This window comes from Somniosus microcephalus, chromosome 6 (genome assembly GCF_052327205.1).
Source record: "Somniosus microcephalus isolate GS21.2 chromosome 6, FLI_Smic_1.0, whole genome shotgun sequence".
NCBI classification, from domain to species: domain Eukaryota; kingdom Metazoa; phylum Chordata; class Chondrichthyes; order Squaliformes; family Somniosidae; genus Somniosus; species Somniosus microcephalus.
In genome coordinates this window covers 192,435,597-192,457,742 of record NC_140992.1, presented here as the reverse complement: position 1 = coordinate 192,457,742, position 22,146 = coordinate 192,435,597, and the positions used below count along the sequence as shown (strand labels likewise).

The 22,146-nt window shown below is 52.5% G+C and overlaps 1 protein-coding gene across 1 annotated transcript in view; it reads right to left on the bottom strand.

Moving 5' to 3' along the window:
* Positions 1-801: 801 nt before the first annotated feature.
* LOC147116292 (mixed lineage kinase domain-like protein) overlaps positions 802-22,146 on the bottom strand; it is a 69,328-nt gene continuing 47,983 nt past the window's right edge. Inside the window, exons 6-11 of the mRNA XM_085991123.1 lie at positions 19,489-19,624; positions 15,826-15,910; positions 9,827-9,972; positions 9,348-9,397; positions 2,968-3,108; positions 802-1,061 (exon numbers count right to left, since the gene is read on the bottom strand). Coding sequence (XP_085847249.1) covers positions 994-1,061; positions 2,968-3,108; positions 9,348-9,397; positions 9,827-9,972; positions 15,826-15,910; positions 19,489-19,624 — 626 coding nt within the window. The 3' untranslated portion in view covers positions 802-993. The remainder of the gene's footprint in view (positions 1,062-2,967; positions 3,109-9,347; positions 9,398-9,826; positions 9,973-15,825; positions 15,911-19,488; positions 19,625-22,146) is intronic.

The window sequence follows — 22,146 nt, the reverse complement described above, 5'->3', positions numbered from 1 at the left end:
GAAAAAGAAATGAACAGTTTGGAATCAAGATGGCGGCCACTCACCTCGGTTCAGAACGATAAGGCCCGCCCACACATGCACCGATTGGTCAACCGTCAGGTCGCTGAACTGTAGGATTGGTCAATCATCACGTCACTCAACTGTAGGATGGCCCGCCCGCACACACAATGAACCCGCCCCCACTCGATGCAAATGAGCGGATAATGAGCGGAATTTTGAAAATTTTTTGGATACTGTCGGCACAATTTTTGTCCGACCAAAAAGTAAATATGCCTACAAGAGTCTCCCAATGATGAGCTTTCTTTTGATATAACATATGTGTAGGTACGCTCTATAACTTTTGATTGTATAGCCGGACAGAGAGACAGACAGAGAGAGAGAGAGACATATCCTTTTATATATATAGATAGATAATGGATACCCGGGAATGAGTTACAGGCTGGAATCTCTTCAAGGGGTTCAGATAGTTTATATATAGAATAATGGATACCCGGGAATGAGTTACAAGCTGGAATCTAATCGAGGGGTTCAGAAAGTTTATATATAGAATAATGGATACCCGGGAATGAGTTACAGGCTGGAATCTAATCGAGGGGTTCAGATAGTTTATATACAGAATAATGGATACCCAGGAGTGCGTTACAGGCTGGAATGTAATCGAGGGGTTCAGATAGTTTATATATAGAATAATGGGCAATCAGTGAGGTGCTCTGAATTACTCAATAATCCAGACCCAATGGATAAGGCAGGTACTTGAGCAAACACTGCTCTGTGAACAGTAAGGAACTCACTCTTAGACACTTGGAGAGTAGGAAGCACTTTATTGCAATTAGCTCACTGCTGCTGCCCCTTTACTGGGTATGAGGGGGGAGTTCACAGACATTAATGAATCAACACTACGCAAAGCCAGATTCTGAGTGAGTGGTGCCTGGGTGAATGCATTGGCCAGGAACTGGTGCCAATGATTGTGGAGTAGAGGTGGGATGCTTCGGTTCAGACCCTTGATTCCTTGGTTACTGCGGCAATTCTCTTCAGAATGATCTTCAGCCTGTCGACGATAACTGAAAGAAAGAGGAGGGAGGATGTGTCACGTGCTGTGTACCAGTGACAAGATGAGTAACATGAGAAACACTCAGGGGGTTCATCCACTCACTGCCAAGATATCAGATTGAGCCTCTCACAACATATGCTTCACCTCACGGAGACCACACAACAATCTTAGCTGGGACATTGGCCTGTGCCTGCTCCTTCAGCTTTGTGGTGCACGTACCAGGAAATTGTTCCAAAGTGTTCTGGACCACTTCAACCCCCACCCATAGTGAAGAGAGGTTATGGTGAGCTCTGTGTTGCCTGAACTTCAGTTTGGCGTGTTCTCGCCTGGGAGATTTCAATTGGTGATCCTAGGTTTGGACGTATTCCTGGAAGTTTCATCACATGACCTCCCGCCTCCAACCGCCCCGCCCCCCACACTCCTGCCATTGGCCGCTCGACACATCCATCCTCGCGGTGCCCCGCCTTCCCTTGCCCATTGGAAAGCAAACAGACTCTTCCTTATCCGATTGGATGATTCTTGACTGCCAGTCAAACAGCCTTCCACCCCCCGCCTTCTCCAATATTTTTGTAACTGCTGAACGAAAGCACTCAAAATGAAAGAAAAAACGCACAATGCTGGAAATTGGGTATCGCCCCGGCCGGGGCACTAACTTTTGAAAAGTAGGCAAAGTAGCGCCAGGCGCTAATGAGTCTCTCCAGACAGGAAATTCAGCTTTAGCGCTCCAAGAGAGAAGTGGAGCGCTAAATCAAGCGCTAAGCACTTCACCTAGGACGCAGAGGTCCAAGAGCAGGGCGGGTAGCGGCAGAGCGCTGAACAATTTGAAGCGCATCCCTAACGGCATCAGAGGCTGCTTCTCTCGCTTAAAGGGAAGGGCCAGTGATGCTTCACAACCCACTTGTCAGCAGGTCTGCCTTGCAAGCCGACCTGTGCGACTGCCATTACAGCCCCAAACACACGCAGCAAAGTGGAGGGCTCGGACATCTTGCAGCAATGAAGCGACCAAAAACTTTCAGCAGGAACCAGACTGGTGGAAATATTAAAGGTTGGCCTACCTGAAAACCCTTCCTTTTAAATAGCGCTCCCCCAGTGGCCAGTCGAGTGAACAACGCCTCCTTTTCCTGCCGTTGTTGGCGGCCGGCGATACAGCTGGGGGCGGGAAGCCAATTTCACATCCGGGGCGCTAACGGGGCACTACGCACTTGATGGCGCCACGATCTGCGAGGCGCTCGAGGCCCAGGCGGTAAGAGTTAAACCGGAAATGAATTTCGTGGGTGACGTAAGAAAACTACTAGGCACTTGGTCTGAGTATTAAACAAGGCTTTAATCAACTGTTTTTCAACATGGAGATCTAGTTGTGTCCTTCACTAGTTCCTGTTAAAGAATGTCCTGCACAAGCTGGGCCCATGCCCAAGTATTTATACTCTCCCTGGACAGCGCCACCAGCAGGCCGCCCAGTATTATTACATAAGTCATTTTCACATGAATGACAAGATTCATATCAGCGGGCGTCGCTGCACTGGCTGCACCCGGTCGCTAGCCCCTTAGCGTCCCGTTAGCGCCACCCCCGCCCCCCCCCCAGGTGGTGCTAACCAACCGAATTTCTCCCCTGATGGCTTTTCTCTCTGGTTGCTGACAGCAATACCCTGGAGATTAATCTTTAATTCTTGTAGACTCCAGGACAATCCTGGAGGGTTGGCAGCCTGGAGTGACCCCCACACACACCTGTCTGTATCAGCTAGTATATCAGGTGTTGGGGGAAGCCATTCAGGAGATGGGCTGTAGATCCTGCTGGAGACACCTGTAGTTACTGCCCGGTGTGGGGGGCACACACACCCTTACAGTTCACACAAGTTTGTGAGCAAGACAAACCTAACCTCCCGTTCAGGACCCCCAGCTATAAAAACACTGCCTACCTCCAGCTTTCGGCCGTTCGAAGGCATCGAAGGCACGGCATTCATCGATCAGCTCACAGAGGTCCTTGGGACAGTCGCCCGGCAGAGGCTCACGGACTTTTTCCACACAGACCTTTTGCTGGATGACCTTGTCGCTACAATCTGCTCGAAAATAAAGATGGACTTTAAGCTGGTTGTGCTGACTCAGCGCGATGTAAAGGCTGTCGACTGCACTACAGTGTGACCGGTCTGCTTGTCTGTACACCGGGAAAGGTAGAATAGCGGTTATGTTACTGGGCTAGTAATCCAGAGGCCTGGAAGAATGATCCAGAAACGTGAGTTCAAATCCCACCATGGCAGCTGGGGAATTTAAATTCAGTTAATTAAATTAATCTGGAATAAAAAACTAATATCAGTAATGGTAACCATGAAACTATCGGAATTGTCGTAAAAACCCATCTGGTTTAGGGAAGGAAATCTGGTCTGGCCTATATGTGACTCCAGACCCACAGCAATGTGGTTGACTCTTAATTGCCCTCTGAAATGGCCTAGCAAGCCACTCAGATGTAACAAACTGCTGCAGAATATAATAATAAAACCAGACGGACCACCCGGCATCGAGCTTGTCATACTCACAGAATCATACCTTTCAGCCAATGTCCCAAACTCCTCCATCACCATCCCTGGTATGTCCTGTCCCACCGGTAGGGGAGGCGGCACAGTGGTATACAGTCGAGAAGGAGCCCTGGGAGTCCTCAACATTGACTCCGGACCCCATGAAGTCTCATAGGCAAGGAAACCTCCTGCTGATTACCACCTACTGCCCTCCCTCAGCTGATGAATCAGTACTTGAACAACACTTGGAAGAAGCACTGATGGTAGCAAGGGCACAGTATGTACTCTGGGTGGGGAACTTCAACGTCAGGTGGTGAGGGAGCCAACACAAGGGAAAAACCTACTTGACCTTGTCCTCACCAATCTACCTGTCGCAGATGCATCTGTCCATGACATTGGTGGCAGTGACCACCGCACAGTCCTGGTGGAGTCGAAGACACGCCTTCACACTGAGGACACCCTCCATCGTGTTGTGTAGCACTATCACCATGCTAAATGGGATAGATTCAGAACAGATCTGGTAGCGCAAAACTAGGCATCCATGAGGCGCTGTGGGCCATCAGCAGCAGCAGAATTGTATTCCACCACAATCTGCAACCTCATGGACCGGCTTATCCCTCACTCTACCATTACTATCAAGCCAGGGACCAACTCTCGTTCAATGAGGAGTGCAGAAGAGCATGCCAGGAGCAGCAGCAGGCGTACCTAAAAATGGGGAGACACCCTGGGGAAGCTGCAACACAGGTCTACATGCATGCTAGACAGCGAAAGCAGCATGCTATAGACAGAGTTAAGTGATTCCACAATCAATGGATCAGATCAAAGCTCTGCAGTCCTGCCACATCCAGTCGTGAATGGCGGTGGACAATTAAACAACTAACGTGAGGTGGAGGCTCCATGACCATCCCCATCCACAATGATGGTGGAGCCCAGCATGTCTGTGCAAAAGACAAGGCTGAAGTATTTGCAACCATCTTCAGCCAGAAGTGCCGAGTGGATGATCAATATTGGCCTACTCCTGAGGTCCTCACCATCACAGAAGCCAGTCTTCAGCCAATTCGATTCACTCCACATGATATCAAGAAACGGCTGAGTGTGCTGAATACAGCAAAGGCTATGGGCCCCGACAATATCCTAGCTGTCGTGCTGAAGACTTGTGCTCCAGAACTAACCGTGCCTCTAGCCAAGCTTTTCCAGTACAGCTACAACACTGGCATCTACTCGACAATGTGGAAAACTGCCCAGGTATGTCCTGTCCACAAAAAGCAGGACAAATCCAATCCGGCCAATTACTGCCTCATCAGTCTACTCTCAATCATCAGCAAAGTGATGGAAGGTGTTGTCGACAGTGCTATCAAGCGGCACTTACTCACCAATAACCTGCTCACTGATGCTCAGTTTGGGTTCCGCCAGGACCACTCAGCTTCAGACCTCATTACAGTCTTGGTCCAAACATGGACAAAAGAGCTGAATTCTAGAGGTGGGGTGAGAGTGACTGCCCTTGACAGCATGGCAGCATTTGACTGAATGTGGCATCAAGGAGCCCAAGTAAAATTGGTCAATGGGAATTAGGGGGAAAACTTTCCACAGGCTGGAGTCATAACTAGCGTAAAGGAAGATGGTTGTCGTTGTTGGAGGTCAATCATCTCAGCCCCAGGACATCGCTGCAGGAGTTCCTCGGGGCAGTGTCCTAGGCCCAACGATCTTCAGCTGCTTCATCAATGACCTTCCCTCCATCATAAGGTCAGAAATTAGGATGTTTGCTGATGATTGCACAGTGTTCAGTTCCATTCGCAACTCCCCAGATAATGAAGCCATCCATGCCCGCATGCAGCAAGACCTGGACAACATTCAAGCTTGGACTGATAAGTGGCATGTAACATTTGTGCCAGAAAAGTGCCAGGCAATTACTATCTCCAACAAGAGAGAGTATAACCACCGCCCTTTGACATTCAATGCCATTACCATCGCCAAATCCCCCACCATCAACATACTGGAGGTCACCATTGACCAGAAACTTAACTGGACCAGCCACATAAATACTGTGGCAACAAGAGCAGGTCAGAGGCTAGGTATTCTGCAGTGAGTGTCTCACCTCCTGACTGCCCAAAGCCTTTCCACCATCTACAAGGCACAAGTAAGGAGTGTGATGGAATACTCTCCACTTGCCTGGATGAGTGCAGCTCCAACAACACTCAAGAAGCTCGACACCATCCAGGACAAAGCAGCCCGTTTGATTGGCGCACCATTCACCACCTTAAACATTCACTCCCTCCACCACCGGCATATCGTGGCTGCAGTGTGTACCATCTACAAGATGCACTGCTTCAACTCGCCAAGGCTTCTTCGGCAGCACCTCCCAAACCCGCGACCTCTTCCACCTAGAAGGACAAGGGCAGCAGTCCCATGGGAACACCGCCACCTCCAAGTTCCCCTCCAAGTCACACATCATCCTGACTTAGAAATATATCGCTGATCCTTCATCGTCGCTGGGTCAAAATCCTGGAATTCCCTCCCTAACAGCACTGTGGGAGTACCTTCATCATACGGACTGCAGTGGTTTAAGAAGGCGGCTCACCACCACCTTCTCAAGGGTAATTAGGGATGGACAATAAATACTGGCCTTACCAGCGACGCCCACATCTCAGGAACGAATTTTTTAAAAATATCTGTACTTACAGCATGAACCCACCCAGACCCCGCTCTACCTCATGCTCTATGGAGTCACTCACGCCATGGGGCTCCCTCCATAAATCCCGTGAGCCGCAATTTCACACCTTGTGGGGCCAGTCAGGATGTCAAGGCCCAGATTTACAACACCCTGGCATGCGATGGAATGAAAACAAGACACAAAGCCTGACAGGAATATGAGGAGGGAGCGATGAAGGGCTCAGAGAAGAGGAGTCTGAGTTGCATAGAGGGAGCTGAATGCAGGGGTGAACTGGACCTGGAGATGAATGGAAGGAACTGGACATGGGGAGCTGGACCTCAGGAGCTGAAAGCAGTTGATTACATTTTACACTGGATGTGATTTATGATGCACAACACTTGACATCAATTGTTACATGATCAGCCCGATGTGTCAAATTGAAACCTTCAATCAAGGCACTTCATAAATCTATTCTTGTAATTCTTCCTTGGGAATCCAATCCATAAAGTTTAATTCAGCGTTTACCATCTCCTTCTTAACACTGCCCAGCAACCACCCCACTCCCGCAAGCACCAGCTAACATCACAATTCAAGTCCACCCTTCTTGCACGCAGTACTGCCCAGACACAATGCACTCATTCAACAATGATTCAATCCCAGCAAAACTAAAGAGAGTCTGCATCAGAACAAAGCATAGCACCCAGAGCCAGACAGCACCCAGAGCCCGACAGCACCCAGAGCCCGACAGCACCCAGAGCCAGACAGCACCCAGAGCCCGACAGCACCCAGAGCCCGACAGCACCCAGAGCCAGACAGCACCCAGAGCCTGACAGCACCCAGAGCCCGACAGCACCCAGAGTCCGACAGCACCCAGAGCCCGACAGCACCCAGAGCCAGACAGCACCCAGAGCCCGACAGCACCCAGAGCCCGACAGCACCCAGAGCCAGACAGCACCCAGAGCCAGACAGCACCCAGAGCCTGACAGCACCCAGAGCCCGACAGCACCCAGAGTCCGACAGCACCCAGAGCCAGACAGCACCCAGAGCCAGACAACACTCAGAGCCCGACAGCACCCAGAGCCAGACAGCACCCAGAGCCCGACAGCACCCAGAGCCAGACAGCACCCAGAGCCCGACAGCACCCAGAGCCAGACAGCACCCAGAGCCCGACAGCACCCAGAGCCCGACAGCACCCAGAGCCCGACAGCACCCAGAGCCAGACAGCACCCAGAGCCCGACAGCACCCAGAGCCCGACAGCACCCAGAGCCAGACAACACTCAGAGCCCGACAGCACCCAGAGCCAGACAGCACCCAGAGCCCGACAGCACCCAGAGCCCGACAGCACCCAGAGCCAGACAGCACCCAGAGCCAGACAACACCCAGAGCCAGACAACACCCAGAGCCCGACAGCACCCAGAGCCCGACAGCACCCAGAGCCAGACAGCACCCAGAGCCAGACAGCACCCAGAGCCCGACAGCACCCAGAGCCAGACAGCACCCAGAGCCAGACAACACTCAGAGCCCGACAGCACCCAGAGCCCGACAGCACCCAGAGCCCGACAGCACCCAGAGCCAGACAGCACCCAGAGCCAGACAGCACCCAGAGCCAGACAGCACCCAGAGCCAGACAGCACCCAGAGCCAGACAGCACCCAGAGCCAGACAGCACCCAGAGCCAGACAGCACCCAGAGCCCGACAGCACCCAGAGCCAGACAGCACCCAGAGCCAGGCAGCACCCAGAGCCCGACAACACCCAGAGCCCGACAGCACTCAGAGCCAGACAGCACCCAGAGCCAGACAGCACCCAAGGCCCGACAGCACCTCGAGCTAGACAGCACCCAGAGCCAGACAGCACCCAGAGCCAGACAGCACCCAGAGCCCGACAGCACCCAGAGCCAGACAACACCCAGAGCCCGACAGCACCCAGAGCCAGACAGCATCCAGAGCCCGACAGCACCCAGAGCCAGACAACACCCAGAGCCCGACAGCACCCAGAGCCAGACAGCACCCAGAGCCCGACAGCACCCAGAGCCAGACAACACCCAGAGCCAGACAACACTCAGAGCCCGACAGCACCCAGAGCCAGACAGCACCCAGAGCCCGACAGCACCCAGAGCCAGACAGCACCCAGAGCCCGACAGCACCCAGAGCCAGACAGCACCCAGAGCCCGACAGCACCCAGAGCCAGACAGCACCTCGAGCTAGACAACACCCAGGGCCCGACAGCACCCAGAGCCCGACAGCACCCAGGGCCCGACAGCACCCAGAGCCCGACAGCACAGAGTCAGACAGCACCCAGAGCCAGACAGCACCTCGAGCTAGACAGCACCCAGAGCCAGACAGCACCTCGAGCTAGACAGCACCCAGGTCCTGACAGCACCCAGAGCCCGACAGCACCCAGGGCCCGACAGCACCTCGAGCTAGACAACACCCAGAGCCCGACAGCACCCAGAGCCCGACAGCACCCAGGGCCCGACAGCACCCAGGGCCCGACAGCACCCAGAGCCCGACAGCACAGAGTCAGACAGCACCCAGGGCCCGACAGCACGTCGAGCTAGACAGCACCCAGAGCCAGACAGCACCTCGAGCCAGACAGCACCCAGAGCCAGACAGCACCTCGAGCCAGACAGCACCCAGAGTCAGACAGCACCCAGAGCTAGAGAGCACACAGAGCCAGACAGCACCCAGAGCCAGACAGCACCCAGAGCCAGACAGCACCCAGAGTCAGACAGCACCCAGAGCCAGACAGCACCCAGAGTCAGACAGCACCCAGAGCCAGACAGCACCCAGAGCCAGACAGCACCCAGTGCCAGACAGCGCCCAATCATACCCATCCAGCACCAGACAGCATTCAGCACCAGACAGCATTCCGCTCTAGACAGGACCAGACAGTGTTCAGCACCAGACAGCATTCCGCTCTAGACAGGACCAGACAGCGTTCAGCACCAGACAGCGTTCAGCACCAGACAGCATTCCGCTCAAGACAGGACCAGACAGCATTCAGCACCAGACAGCGTTCAGCACCAGACAGCATCCATCCAGTATCAGACACATCCTCGTGGCACAGTGCCCACAGTACCTATCCAGTGAAACGGAAGGAAAAATTAGTGGGATGCAGAAGATTTTACTCTTTACCTTTAAATGGTGTTTTGCGGCTGGCTATCTCCCACAGGACAATCCCAAAACTGAAACGGAAAATACAGATAAAACCAATCAATCGATCACCTGTCAACCATCATCCACAAGGCTACGGTTCAATGCAAAATTTCCAGTAACACCCCCAGTACATACTGATCCATGGTCACACACCGAAACCCCATTACACATTGACTCCCCACAATCTGTTACGCACTGAACCCCCTAACCTATTATATAGTCTGAGCCTCTTTCCAGATTGAACCCCTGTTACACACTGACATTGTTGCCCTGTTACACACTGACCCCCAACCTGTTACAAGACTGATCACCATTACACATTGAACCCCATTACACGTTGATACTACCACCCTGTTGCACACTCAGACAGTAACAGCGAGAATACCATCCACCTCTGCTGCGGTTTGAACCTTACTTTCTCCATTCTCCAGCTGCAATGACTGCACCTAAACTCTTACCTGTACACCTCGCAGGGCTTGTCATATGGGTAGTTGATGTTGCCCAGCTGCTCCGGTGAGATGTATGGTAACGTGTGGGATCTCTGGCTGGGGACGCTGTTCCGTCGGATCGAGGTCTCCGTCTTTGCCAGGTCCAAGCCTCCCAACTAAACGCAGGAAGAGAGAAAGAATGACGCAAAGGTTGGGATGGCCATCGCGCCCTCAATACCGCGCTCTCGATCTACACGCTGCTTGTGATGAGACGGGTCTGTGCCTGGTGAGTCAGACACCTTCCTCAGCGACCATAAATCCAGATTGGAAACTTCTGCTCCATATTCACCTAGCCTGTCAAGGTCACCTAGCCAGGCAGCACGGCCTTCCTGATTTAAAGGAGTATACACATCTGTTTGGACAGTCTCAGCTGGTTCAGGAACCACGTAGCTTCTTGGAGCATAACCTCAGATTCCGACTCTCCGGGGAAGATCAGAAGGAAGCTCTGAGAATGACGCTCGTGACATGAATCAGTCATTCATGAAAGAAAGACTTATGAAATAATACTGAGCGGCCTACGGGTGGCGCTGTCCAGGGAGAGTATAAATACTCGGGCACGGGCCCAGCTTGCGCATGACATTCTTAACAGGAACTAGTGAAGGACACAACTAGACCTCCCTGTGGTAAACCACTTTTATCGTTCACTATCGTTACACTATAGTTATCACTGTTATATCGTTACTCTATGGTTATCACTGTTCACACTGTTGTATCACTATACGAGTTCGCCTCTTGTCATGCTGCTATACCTGGGCTGACCACTGCTGACTCCGCCCATGACTCCACCTACCTGCCCAGGTATAAGGGTAGTCGACTGGCTGGCATTCCTCCTTGTTGTATCCGATCACCCACGAGGGTGGGCTCTGTTATTTAGCCAATAAAAACCTATAGTTACTTTCTTAACTCGTCGCTTTTCATTGGATGAATTGATAGGTATATCAATTTTATTGGCTAAATTTTAAAATGTCGACACTTGAGCAGTCAAACGACCAGCCAAACGACCAGCCAAGCGACCAGCCAGACGCCCAGCTACAACAGCCACAGCAGCCGGCCTGGCTGCGAGCCCTCAGACCACCGTACCTGGACCTAAACCCACAGGCAGCAAACTCAGCCCTCGACTTTGAACACTGGCTGAGCCGCTTCGAAGCCTACCTGGGAGAATCCGGCGTGCCTCAGAAATCCATGCTAAGAGTTCTGAACGCCCAAGTGAGCCCTAAAGTATTCGCACTCATCCGGGACCTTAAAACATACGAGGACGCCATCAACCGGCTGAAAAGACAGTACCAAACCCCGGTAAATTCCATGTATGCCAGACACCTCCTAAGATCCCGCCCGCAACAGCCAGGAGAGCCCGTGGAGGAATTTTTACGGGTGCTACAAGCACTCGGCAGAGACTGTAACTTTAAAGCGGTAACGGCGGCAGAAAATACTGAAGACAATGTCCGCGATGCCTTCGTGAAAGGCCTGCGGTCCGACTACTCACGGCAAAGACTACTGGAAGCAAGGGACCTCGACCTGGACAAAGCTGCAGCCCTCGCTCTCTCGCTAGAGGTGGCCCATCGGGACCTCGAGGCATACTCAAGGTACTGTAACTCGCGACCCTGGGACTTGGGACCGACCCCGACCGCGATACCCCCCGCAGCAACCCCCCTGGGACCTACCTCAGCGTCGGCGTCCCGGACCCGATCGAGACCGCCACCCCCGATACCGGCTCCGACATCGGACCCCCGCGATCGGGCTGCCGGCTGCTTCTTCTGCGGCCAGGCGAAACACCCGAGGTCGCGCTGCCCAGCCAGGAACTCTACCTGCTCAAACTGCATGAAGAAAGGCCACTTCGCTAAGGCCTGCAGAGGTGGATCATCAGAGGCCAGCAGTGCCTCATGCGAGCTGTGGGGGCGGCCATCTTCCTTCAAGGCAACAGAGGCCAGCATCCCCACATGTGAGTCATGGGGCGGCCATCTTTGATACAGGCAACCGACACCAGCAGTGCCTCATGTGAGTTATGGGGGCAGCCATCTTCTCCGCCATTTTGTCCAACCTCGTGGGAGACGCCATTTTACCCACCGGATGGTTGACCAGAACGGGCTGCACGCCACGTTCCCCTATCTAGATAACGTCACCATCTGCGGCCGCGACCGGCAGGACCACGATGTTAATCTGGAGAGATTCCTCCGTACGGCCCAACGGCTGAACCTCACCTACAATAAGGATAAATGTGTGTTTAACACCTCGCGCCTTGCCATCCTCGGCTGTGTAGTAGAGAACGGAGTCATCGGCCCCGACCCCGAAAGAATGCGCCCCCTCATGGAGCTACCCCTCCCCCACTGTCCAAAGGCACTGAAGAGAACCCTGGGGCTCTTTGCCTACTATGCCCAATGGGTGCCCAATTATGCGGACAAAGCCAGACCCCTCATGAAGTCCACATCCTTCCCCCTTACGGAGGAAGCGTGCGCAGCCTTCTCCCTCATTAAGGGAGACATTGCCAAGGCCACAATGCACGCAGTGGATGAGTCCATCCCCTTCCAAGTCGAGAGCGATGCATCCGATTTCGCCCTAGCCGCCACCCTTAACCAGGAGGGGAGACCGGTGGCCTTCTTCTCAAGGACCCTACAGGGCCCTGAGATCCGACACTCGTCAGTCGAGAAGGAGGCCCAGGCGATTGTAGAGGCGGTACGACGCTGGAGGCACTACCTGGCAGGCAAACGATTTACCCTCCTTACCGACCAACGTTCGGTCGCTTTTATGTTTAATAACAAGCTGAGGGGCAAAATCAAGAATGACAAGATCTTGAGGTGGAGAATCGAGCTCTCCACCTATGATTATGATATCTTGTACCGGCCAGGTAAGCTGAACGAACCCCCCGATGCTCTGTCATGAATTACATGCGCCAGCGCGCAAAGTGATAGACTTCAGACCCTCCACAACGACCTCTGCCACCCCGGGGTCACCAGACTTTACCACTTCATTAAGGCCCGCAACCTGCCCTACTCCATCGAGGAGGTCAGGACCATGACCAGGAACTGCCAGACCTGTGCCGAGTGCAAACCGCACTTCTTTAGGCCGGACAGAGCAAGCCTGATCAAGGCCACCCGCCCCTTCGAGCGCCTGAGCATCGACTTTAAGGGGACCCTCCCGTCCTCTGACCGTAATGTGTACTTCCTCAACATTGTTGATGAGTACTCCCGTTTCCCCTTTGCCTTCCCCTGCCCAGACATGACCAGTACCACGGTCATTAAATGCCTGAACGACCTCTTCGCCTTGTTCGGGTTCCCAAACTATATACATAGTGACCGGGGCTCCTCCTTCATGAGCGAGGAACTCCGTCAGTTCCTACTAACGAGAGGTATTGCTGCAAGCAGGACCACCAGCTACAACCCCCGAGGGAACGGCCAGGTGGAAAGAGAGAACGCGACGGTATGGAAGGCCGTCCTCTTAGCCTTAAAGTCTAAGGGCCTCCCAACCTCCCGCTGGCAGGAAGTCCTCCCGGCAGCGCTGCATTCCACCCGGTCACTACTTTGCACTGCCATCAACGCCACCCCCCATGAACGAATGTTTGCTTTCCCCAGGAAGTCGACTACGGGAACCACGCTACCAACCTGGCTGACCTCTCCGGGGCCCGTCTTGCTGCGAAAGCACGTGAGGGCCCATAAAACGGACCCCCTGGTCGAGAGGGTGGACCTCCTGCACGCCAACCCCCAGTACGCCTATGTGGCATACCCAGACGGGCGGGAGGACACAGTCTCCTTACGAGACCTCGCACCCTCGGGCACTCCGGAGACACCACCTTCACCCCCCCCCACCACCCCCCCAATTCCAGCCCAGGTAGACGGCATGCCGGAACCCCACGAGCCTTCGCCGACCACGCAGACACCAGCATTAACACCGGATAATGCAACACCGCCGCTGCGACGATCAGAAAGGCTTACGAGGCCTCCGGACAGACTGACATACCAGAACTGGTAGTACACTTCACCCCGCCGGACTCAAATCTAAACAAGGGGTGAATGTGGTAAACCACTTTTATCGTTCACTATCGTTACACTATAGTTATCACTGTTATATCGTTACTCTATGGTTATCACTGTTCACACTGTTGTATCACTATACGAGTTCGCCTCTTGTCACGCTGCTATACCTGGGCTGACCACTGCTGACTCCGCCCATGACTCCACCTACCTGCCCAGGTATAAAGGTAGTCGACTGGCTGGCATTCCTCCTTGTTGTATCCGATCACCCACGAGGGTGGGCTCTGTTATTTAGCCAATAAAAACCTATAGTTACTTTCCTAACTCGTCGCTTTTCATTGGATGAATTGATAGGTATATCACTCCCATGTTGTAAAACAGTTGATTAAAGCTTTGTTTAACGCTTAGACCAAGTGCCTAGTAGTTTTCTTATGTCAGCTCGTGATCCCCACTTGCAGCAGAATGATTGAGTCCGCCAACCTACTTACCTCACCCCACACAACGACAAAAAATTCCAAACAGATGAGCACAAATGGAACAGTGGGCACAAGGGCAAAGTCCTGTGTAAATTCTGGTCCTGTGTATATCTGGTCCTGCCTTCTGTTGCCTCGGCCCTAAGCTCTAGAATTCCCTGACTAAACCTCTCCGTCTCGCCACCTCTCTTTCCTCCTTTAAGACGCTCCTTAAAACCTACCTCTTTGACCAAGCTTTTGGTCACCTGCCCTAATTTCTCCTTATGTGGCTCGGTGTCAAATTTTTTGTCTTCTAACACTCCTGTGAAGTGCCTTGGGACGTTTTACTACGTTAAAGGCGCTATATAAATACAAGTTCTTCTTGTTGTTGTTGCGTGTATTCTGGTCCTGCGTGTATTCTGGTCCTGCGCGTATTCTGGTCCTGCGCGTATTCTGGTCCTGCGCGTATTCTGGTCCTGCGCGTATTCTGGTCCTGCGCGTATTCTGGTCCTGCGCGTATTCTGGTCCTGCGCGTATTCTGGTCCTGCGCGTATTCTGGTCCTGCGTGTATTCTGGTCCTGCGTGTATTCTGGTCCTGCGTGTATTCTGGTCCTGCGTGTATTCTGGTCCTGTGCATATTCTGCCACAGCCCAAAGCTCTTTTGGATACAGGTGCTGGTGTTCTAACTATCAACCTGAACAAAAAGCAAAACAACTGCAGATACTGGAAATCTGAAACAAAAACAAAAGAAGTGCTGTAAATGCTCAGCAGGTCAGGCAGCATCTGTGGAGAGAACAGATGAGTTAAGCTTTCAGGTCTGGACCTTTTGTCAAAACTGCTGTGCATTTCCAGCATTCCAACTGTCCACCTGCCATCTCGGCTCAGTTGGCAGCAATCTCATCTCTGAGTCTGGCGGTTGTGGATTCAAATTCCAGTCCAGGACTCGAGCACATAATCTAGGCTCCCACTTCAGGGCAGTACTGAGCGAGTGTCAGGGTTCTTTTACGCAGGACAGACCCCTCCCCCGACCGCCCCTCCCGCCCCCCATCCAGTCAAAGCCCCTTTTACACAACAGGTGACCTCTCCCCCCATCAGGGCCCTTTTCACATTGGGAGTGTCCCTTTAAAAAAGACTTTAATCTCCCACTTGTTCCTTTCTTTCCATTTTGCTGACTGTTTCTGAAAGCTCTCGTTCAAGCAGTTGATGTTGGTGACATCACAGGGGGAGTGGCTTGGTGGAGGTGGACGCAGACACAATGGGGAGGGGGCATTTCTTGTGCAAAGGGGCCTGGACTGGGGGTGTGGGAATATTTCCTATGCAGAAAGGAAACAGCTGCTATGGAAACGAGCTTCTGAGAACAGAACTTCGGAAAGATCCAAAACTATCAGGAATGAGCTTACAGTCACTGGGCCAGGAGGAGCAGGCCCAGTGTTCAACTGAGTACAGATAATTTAGTTCTAATGCTACAATCTACATAGTGCTCTTGAATACCCCAAATGTCAGTACTAGAGTTAATATAAATGGTGGATGTTCATCATTTCCATCAACCAACCTTTACTCTGAGACCATTGTCTACCAGGAACCTGGTGCTGTCAATAGAACAGTGAAGTTTGAATTTCTCAATTGATTGGTGCATCCTGCAACAAAGCAAAACACAAGGACGTTATTGTAACACTAGACACACCAATAATGAGCTTCCAGTCAACCTGCTGGTAGGACGACCAGCTAATCCTGTATGAACTGGAGTGCCTCTGTGGGTTTTTATTAAACTGCAAGGACCTTGGAATAAACCAGGGGCTGGCTAAGAGAACTTAATGTCTGAAAGGGACAGGAACGTGGGCTGCAACACTGAGCTGCAGGGCAACAGCAACAAGGCAGATGTTCTGGGTCCAGGGTCCAGGAGGGAAGCAGCAGGTGTTGGTCAGCCAGGTATCTGACCACATCGAAAACCACCACCATGTTTAAGAGTCTCTGAAGCAAGATACTGAGAAATCTACACCCGGAGAATTTTCTTTTGCCCGATGTGTATACTTTGTTCCCGCAAGTGCACTCCCCACTTACCCAAGTCCAGAAAGATTAGGCACAGGTTTAGGGGTCCTCCATGTGTGTGCTGGGGTACTGCTGGAATTTAACCAGCTATAACCACGCAGGGTACTGGTCTGTGGAGTTATCTAGAGCCGAGTGGGAAGAATCCCAGCCCCTAGCAACAAGTCTACCCCTCCAAGTTCTGTTAGTGAGCCAAGCTGGCTGGTTGATCATCAGAGTTCATACTGCAGAGCAACCTAGTGAAGTCAAGTATGGAGGACGGACTTGGTTCCAAATTTCCATCACCTCATGTGTCATCTTGAAACCACCAAAACCTCAGACAGATCCCACCTACTTCCCCGCAGGATAATCACTAGTTAGTTGTTAGGCACCAATGCTGGTTTCAGTCCTTGCTTGGTGGACAGCAGGTACCATGAACTCCTGATGACTGGCATGGTGCACAGCACAATTCACCACAGGATGTGTGATTGTACCGCCACCATCTTCCTCACCAGAGTACCGCACCCCGTCGAATAGTGGTTCCAACCAGTAAGTGGTGTGGAATTTCAGAACCTGCTGCTTGCCTCTCTGCAGCCAAATCATCACAGGGCAGATGTTCTGAATCTAAGACTCGGTGGAACATCTGGGGCCAGTTGTGCCATACAAAATTAAGAACAAGGTCCTTTCCACCCATCAAGCCCATACTTTCCAATAGAGTGCACGTAGCCTATAATATCAGTGGCAGCCGGCTGCAGTCTGCAAATTTAGTGTGGGGCTGGGGGGGCCGCTGAGGGGGCCTCAAACAGTCGTTAGCCCCCCTATTTGCATTTGCAAAGGACCTAATGACTGTTTCAGGCACGGGCCTTGGATGCCTATACAGAAGCCACTACCAATATGGCGGGAAGCGCACCTCTGGCACAGAACATGCCATGTTGGATGCTCAGGTGCCTGTTTTACGCCTGTAAAATGAGTGGTGCCAACAAGTTTCTAGGCCATTATCTGAAGGCATGGGGTCAGCTTGCACATGTTTGCTAATGAAGCCCAGCTCTATTTCTCCATCATCACTCTCAACTCCACAGCTGCCATTGCCTATCAGGATGCCGACCCAACATAATGTCATGGATGAACCAGAATTTCCTCCAATTGAACATTGAGACTTAAGCCACCCTATTCAGATCCTGCCATAAACTCCAATCCCTTCCTCCCCTGGCTGCTTACTCAGGCTGAACTAGTGGGTTCCTAACCTCAGTGTCCTAGTTGACCTTGAAGTGAGTTTCAAACCCCACATTCTAACTGCTTACTTCCACCTCAGCAGCATCACTTGCCGCTGCCCTTACCTCACCCCGAACTGCCACTGAGATCCTTAGTCTAGCTATCGTTACCCTCATACTTGATTTCCCTAATGCTTTCATCATGGGCTTCCTGAGCTCCACCCCACACAAATTTGTCCAATACTCCACCATCCGCATCTTGCCCCATCCAAGGTCCTGCTCACCCATTACCCCTGTCCTCGCCCGCCTCGGCTGGCTCCCGACTCACCAAATTCCAAATCCTTGTCCTGCTTCATAAATCCCTCTATGGGATCACCCCACCCCCTACCTCTGCAACCTCCTTTAGCCCCACGCCCTGTTCCAGACCCTAAAGCCTTCCGACTCGGGCTCCCTGTAAACCCACCCTCCTTTTGCTCCACCATCATTGACAGAACTTTCAGTTGCTTGAGCTCTACTCTCTGTAACATCCTCCCTAAAGCAATGATGCCTTTCAATGCTGCCTCAAAATCTATGATATAGGAACAGGAGTAGGACATTCAGCCCCTCGAGCTTGTTCTGCCATTCAATTAGATCATGGCTGATCTATACCTCAACTCCATTTACTCGCCTTTTCTCCATATCCCTTCATATCCTTATCCAATAAAAATCTGTCGATCTCAGTCTTGAACTTTCAATTGATCCAGCATTCTCAGCCTTTTGGGGAAGAGAGTTCCAGATTTCAACCAACCTTTGTGAGAAAAAGTGCTTCCTGATTTCACTCCTGAATGACCTAGCTCTAAATTTAAGATCGTGCCCTCTTGTTCTGGATTCCCCCCACAAGAGGAAATAGTTTCTCTGGGGGGCTAAATTCAGTTGATTTGTGCCTCCCATTAGTGCCCTAAGAGGGCGAAATTCAGCAGGAAGTTAGTGGTGGTGCTAACCATTAGCGCCGCGTGGCGCTGCACCACCGGCGATGACATCATCGCCATGCACAGAGCCCCGCTCGCGCCCCGGCTGTAATATTGGGTGGTGCCCCGCGACTTACCGCCGGAAGTGACGTCCGCCGGGGTCGGGGAGCCTACCTGTGGCCGGGGTGGCACTAGTTAAAGGGGAGGTGGCGGGCGGCCATTTTTGTTGCTGGCCGCCTGCCAGCACCTGCCCCCATTGCTGTCCCCAACCTCCTGTGAAGCCCCCCTCCATGGGGTGCTGGCACTCCCGATCCCTGGTGGCCCAGCTGGGCGGCGGGACACGTTTCGCCAGGCCCCTCCCCTTTAATAAAGGGAGGAAGGCCTGCAGTACCAAGAGGGACGTGGGGCGCTTCCAGTAGCTAACTTTTTCAGGGCTACGAAGGTAGTGCCCCAAATGGGGCGCTACCTAATTTTTACCCCTCTGTCTCTTCCCTGATCGATTCCCTTTATCATGTGAAACACCCTGATTCGATTGTCCTTTAACTTTCTACCACACTTTTGATCATCTCTCCTATCTGTTGGTACCTGCTTCTCCTCTGTGAAGACCCTTGGGCATCTTCCATTGTCTTGAAACGCTCCATGATCGTAAATTCCTATTGTTGACTCGGAGTCAGGTAGTAGGAAAATGTCAGACCAGGGACCTCCACCTCTCTAGTCCCAGTGCCATTGTCTCTATATTGAATTAGGGTAAGCCAGACCCCTGGGATAAGCCAGATGGCCAAGATACGGTGTGATCTAATCTCTCCAGGCACCCAATCACCTAATCACCACAAAGAAAGAAAAGAAATACTTACATTTATATAGCGCCTTTCACGACCACCGGACGTCTCAAAGCGCTTTACAGCCAATGAAGTACTTTTGAAGTGGAGTCACTGTTGTAATGTGGGAAACGCGGCAGCCAATTTGCGCACAGCACGCTCCCACAAACAGCAATGTGATAAATGACCAGATAATAGATAAAAGCCAGCCTACCTGTACAGGCCACTGGCAGCGTCCAGTGCCATGTGAATGCGACTCTGCCAGCTGAGCTGCCACTCGCCCGCCAGCACACTGCGCAGGCTCCCCATCTCGCAGTACTCCATCACGATCAAGAACTCGGGACTGGGACCTGTGAGAAACAGCGGCAGATTGGCCAATTGTTAGACTATCGGTCCGGGATCCGGGATGCGCTGAGGTCCCTGGTGGTGATCTGACCCTAAATGTGACTTTGCTCCTGAGCTGGCACTGCCAGCTCCTGGCGTGCTCGCCTCAGGCAGCGGGCGGTTAGCATAAAGTAGCCTTGCCGGATCAGTAGGATCTGGTGAAGAAACAGCAACACCAGCATGGCACATAGCCCAATGTAAGCGGCTTTTGACGGGCAGAGCGATAATGTCTGAAGGAGACCAAGTAACACATCGGTTTCATATTTTATGATAATAGGTCATCGACCTGAAACGTTGACTCTGTTTCTCTCTCCACAGATGCTGCCTGGCCTGCTGAATGTTTCCAGCATTTTCTGTTTTTATTTCAGATTTCCAGCATCCGCAGTATTTTCCTTTTGGTTTTATATTTTAATTTGTTTTGATCCAGCCCAGGGAGAGTGACATCTGTGCACTGCTTCCACCGCCCTTCCCCTCCACTCTAAAACCACTTACAGTGCTGCTCTGTTATGTCTCCCTTAAGACCTGTCGGAGATTGTTTAAGAGGGTGAGCTTGGACGGGGGGGCGGGGGAGCGGGGGCACTGTGTCACGACGCACCTGCAGCAATGGGCAGGCCAAGGGCCTCGTGGCTAAGCCCATCTCAGGCCCTGCACACTGCCATCCTTACCTAGTGCTTCTCGCAGACCAACGCCAGAGTCATTATTCCGATAGCTTTGATAGCTTTATCGAGGCTGGAAGAAATTATTCCATCTTATCTGGAGTAAGATGGCTGAAGGCAGATATCTCATCCTGCCATCAGGCAGTGGTAAACTTACGAATGCAGCTGATGAGAGGCTGGCGGGGAGATGTCTTTTACCAGCTCCATTTACCTAATGGGAAAGTGCCTACAGATTTCATCCCCTTACCCGAATACCTGGGCTGAGACGCAGCGCAGACAGAGCAGGTGAAGGGCTGTGCTCTCCCTCAGTTGTTGTTCGGTAAAAAGTAAACTGCTGACAAATTTACATTCTCCAGCAGCACTACTCCCTATAACAGTAATTTTTCATTTAACTGACAGAGAGACACAGACTGGACAATGGAGGGAGAATCAGACAGTGAGACAGACTGGACAACGGAGGGAGAGTCAGAGAGTGAGACAGACTGGACAACGAAGGGAGAGTCAGACAGTGAGACAGACTGGACAACGGAGGGAGAGTCAGAGAGTGAGACAGACTGGACAACGAAGGGAGAGTCAGACAGTGAGACAGACTGGACAACGGAGGGAGAGTCAGACAATGAGGCAGACTGGACAATGGTGGGAGAGTCAGACAGTGAGACAGACTGGACAGAGGAGGGAGAGTCAGACAGTCAGACAGACTGGACAATGGAGGGAGAGTCAGACACTGAGTCAGACTGGACAGAGGAGGGAGAGTCAGACAGTCAGACAGACTAGACAATGGAGGGAGAGTCAGAGAGTGAGACAGACTGGACAACTGAGGGAGAGTCAGACAGTGAGACAGACTAGACAATGGAGGGAGAGTCAGAGAGTGAGACAGACTGGACAACTGAGGGAGAGTCAGACAGTGAGACAGACTGGACAGAGGAGGGAGAGTCAGACAGTGAGACTGGCTGGACAGCGGAGGGAGAGTCAGAGAGTGAGACAGACTGGACAGAGGAGGGAGAGTCAGAGAGTGAGACTGGCTGGACAGCGGAGGGAGAGTCAGAGAGTGAGACAGACTGGACAGAGGAGGGAGAGTCAGACAGTGAGACAGACTGGACAGAGGAGGGAGAGTCAGACAGTGAGACAGACTGGACAGAGGAGGGAGAGTCAGACAGTGAGACAGACTGGACAATGGAGGGAGAGTCAGACAGTGAGACAGACTGGACAGAGGAGGGAGAGTCAGACAGTGAGACAGACTGGACAGAGGAGGAAGAGTCAGACAGTGAGACAGACTGGACGGAGGAGGGAGAGTCAGACAGTGAGACAGACTGGACAATGGAGGGAGAGTCAGACAGTGAGACAGACTGGACAGAGGAGGGAGAGTCAGACAGTGAGACAGACTGGACAGAGGAGGAAGAGTCAGACAGTGAGACAGACTGGACAGAGGAGGGAGAGTCAGACAGTGAGACAGACTGGACAGAGGAGGGAGAGTCAGACAGTGAGACAGACTGGACAGAGGAGGGAGAGTCAGACAGTGAGACTGGCTGGACAGCGGAGGGAGAGTCAGAGAGTGAGACAGACTGGACAGAGGAGGGAGAGTCAGAGAGTGAGACTGGCTGGACAGCGGAGGGAGAGTCAGAGAGTGAGACAGACTGGACAGAGGAGGGAGAGTCAGACAGTGAGACAGACTGGACAGAGGAGGGAGAGTCAGACAGTGAGACAGACTGGACAGAGGAGGGAGAGTCAGACAGTGAGACAGACTGGACAATGGAGGGAGAGTCAGACAGTGAGACAGACTGGACAGAGGAGGGAGAGTCAGACAGTGAGACAGACTGGACAGAGGAGGAAGA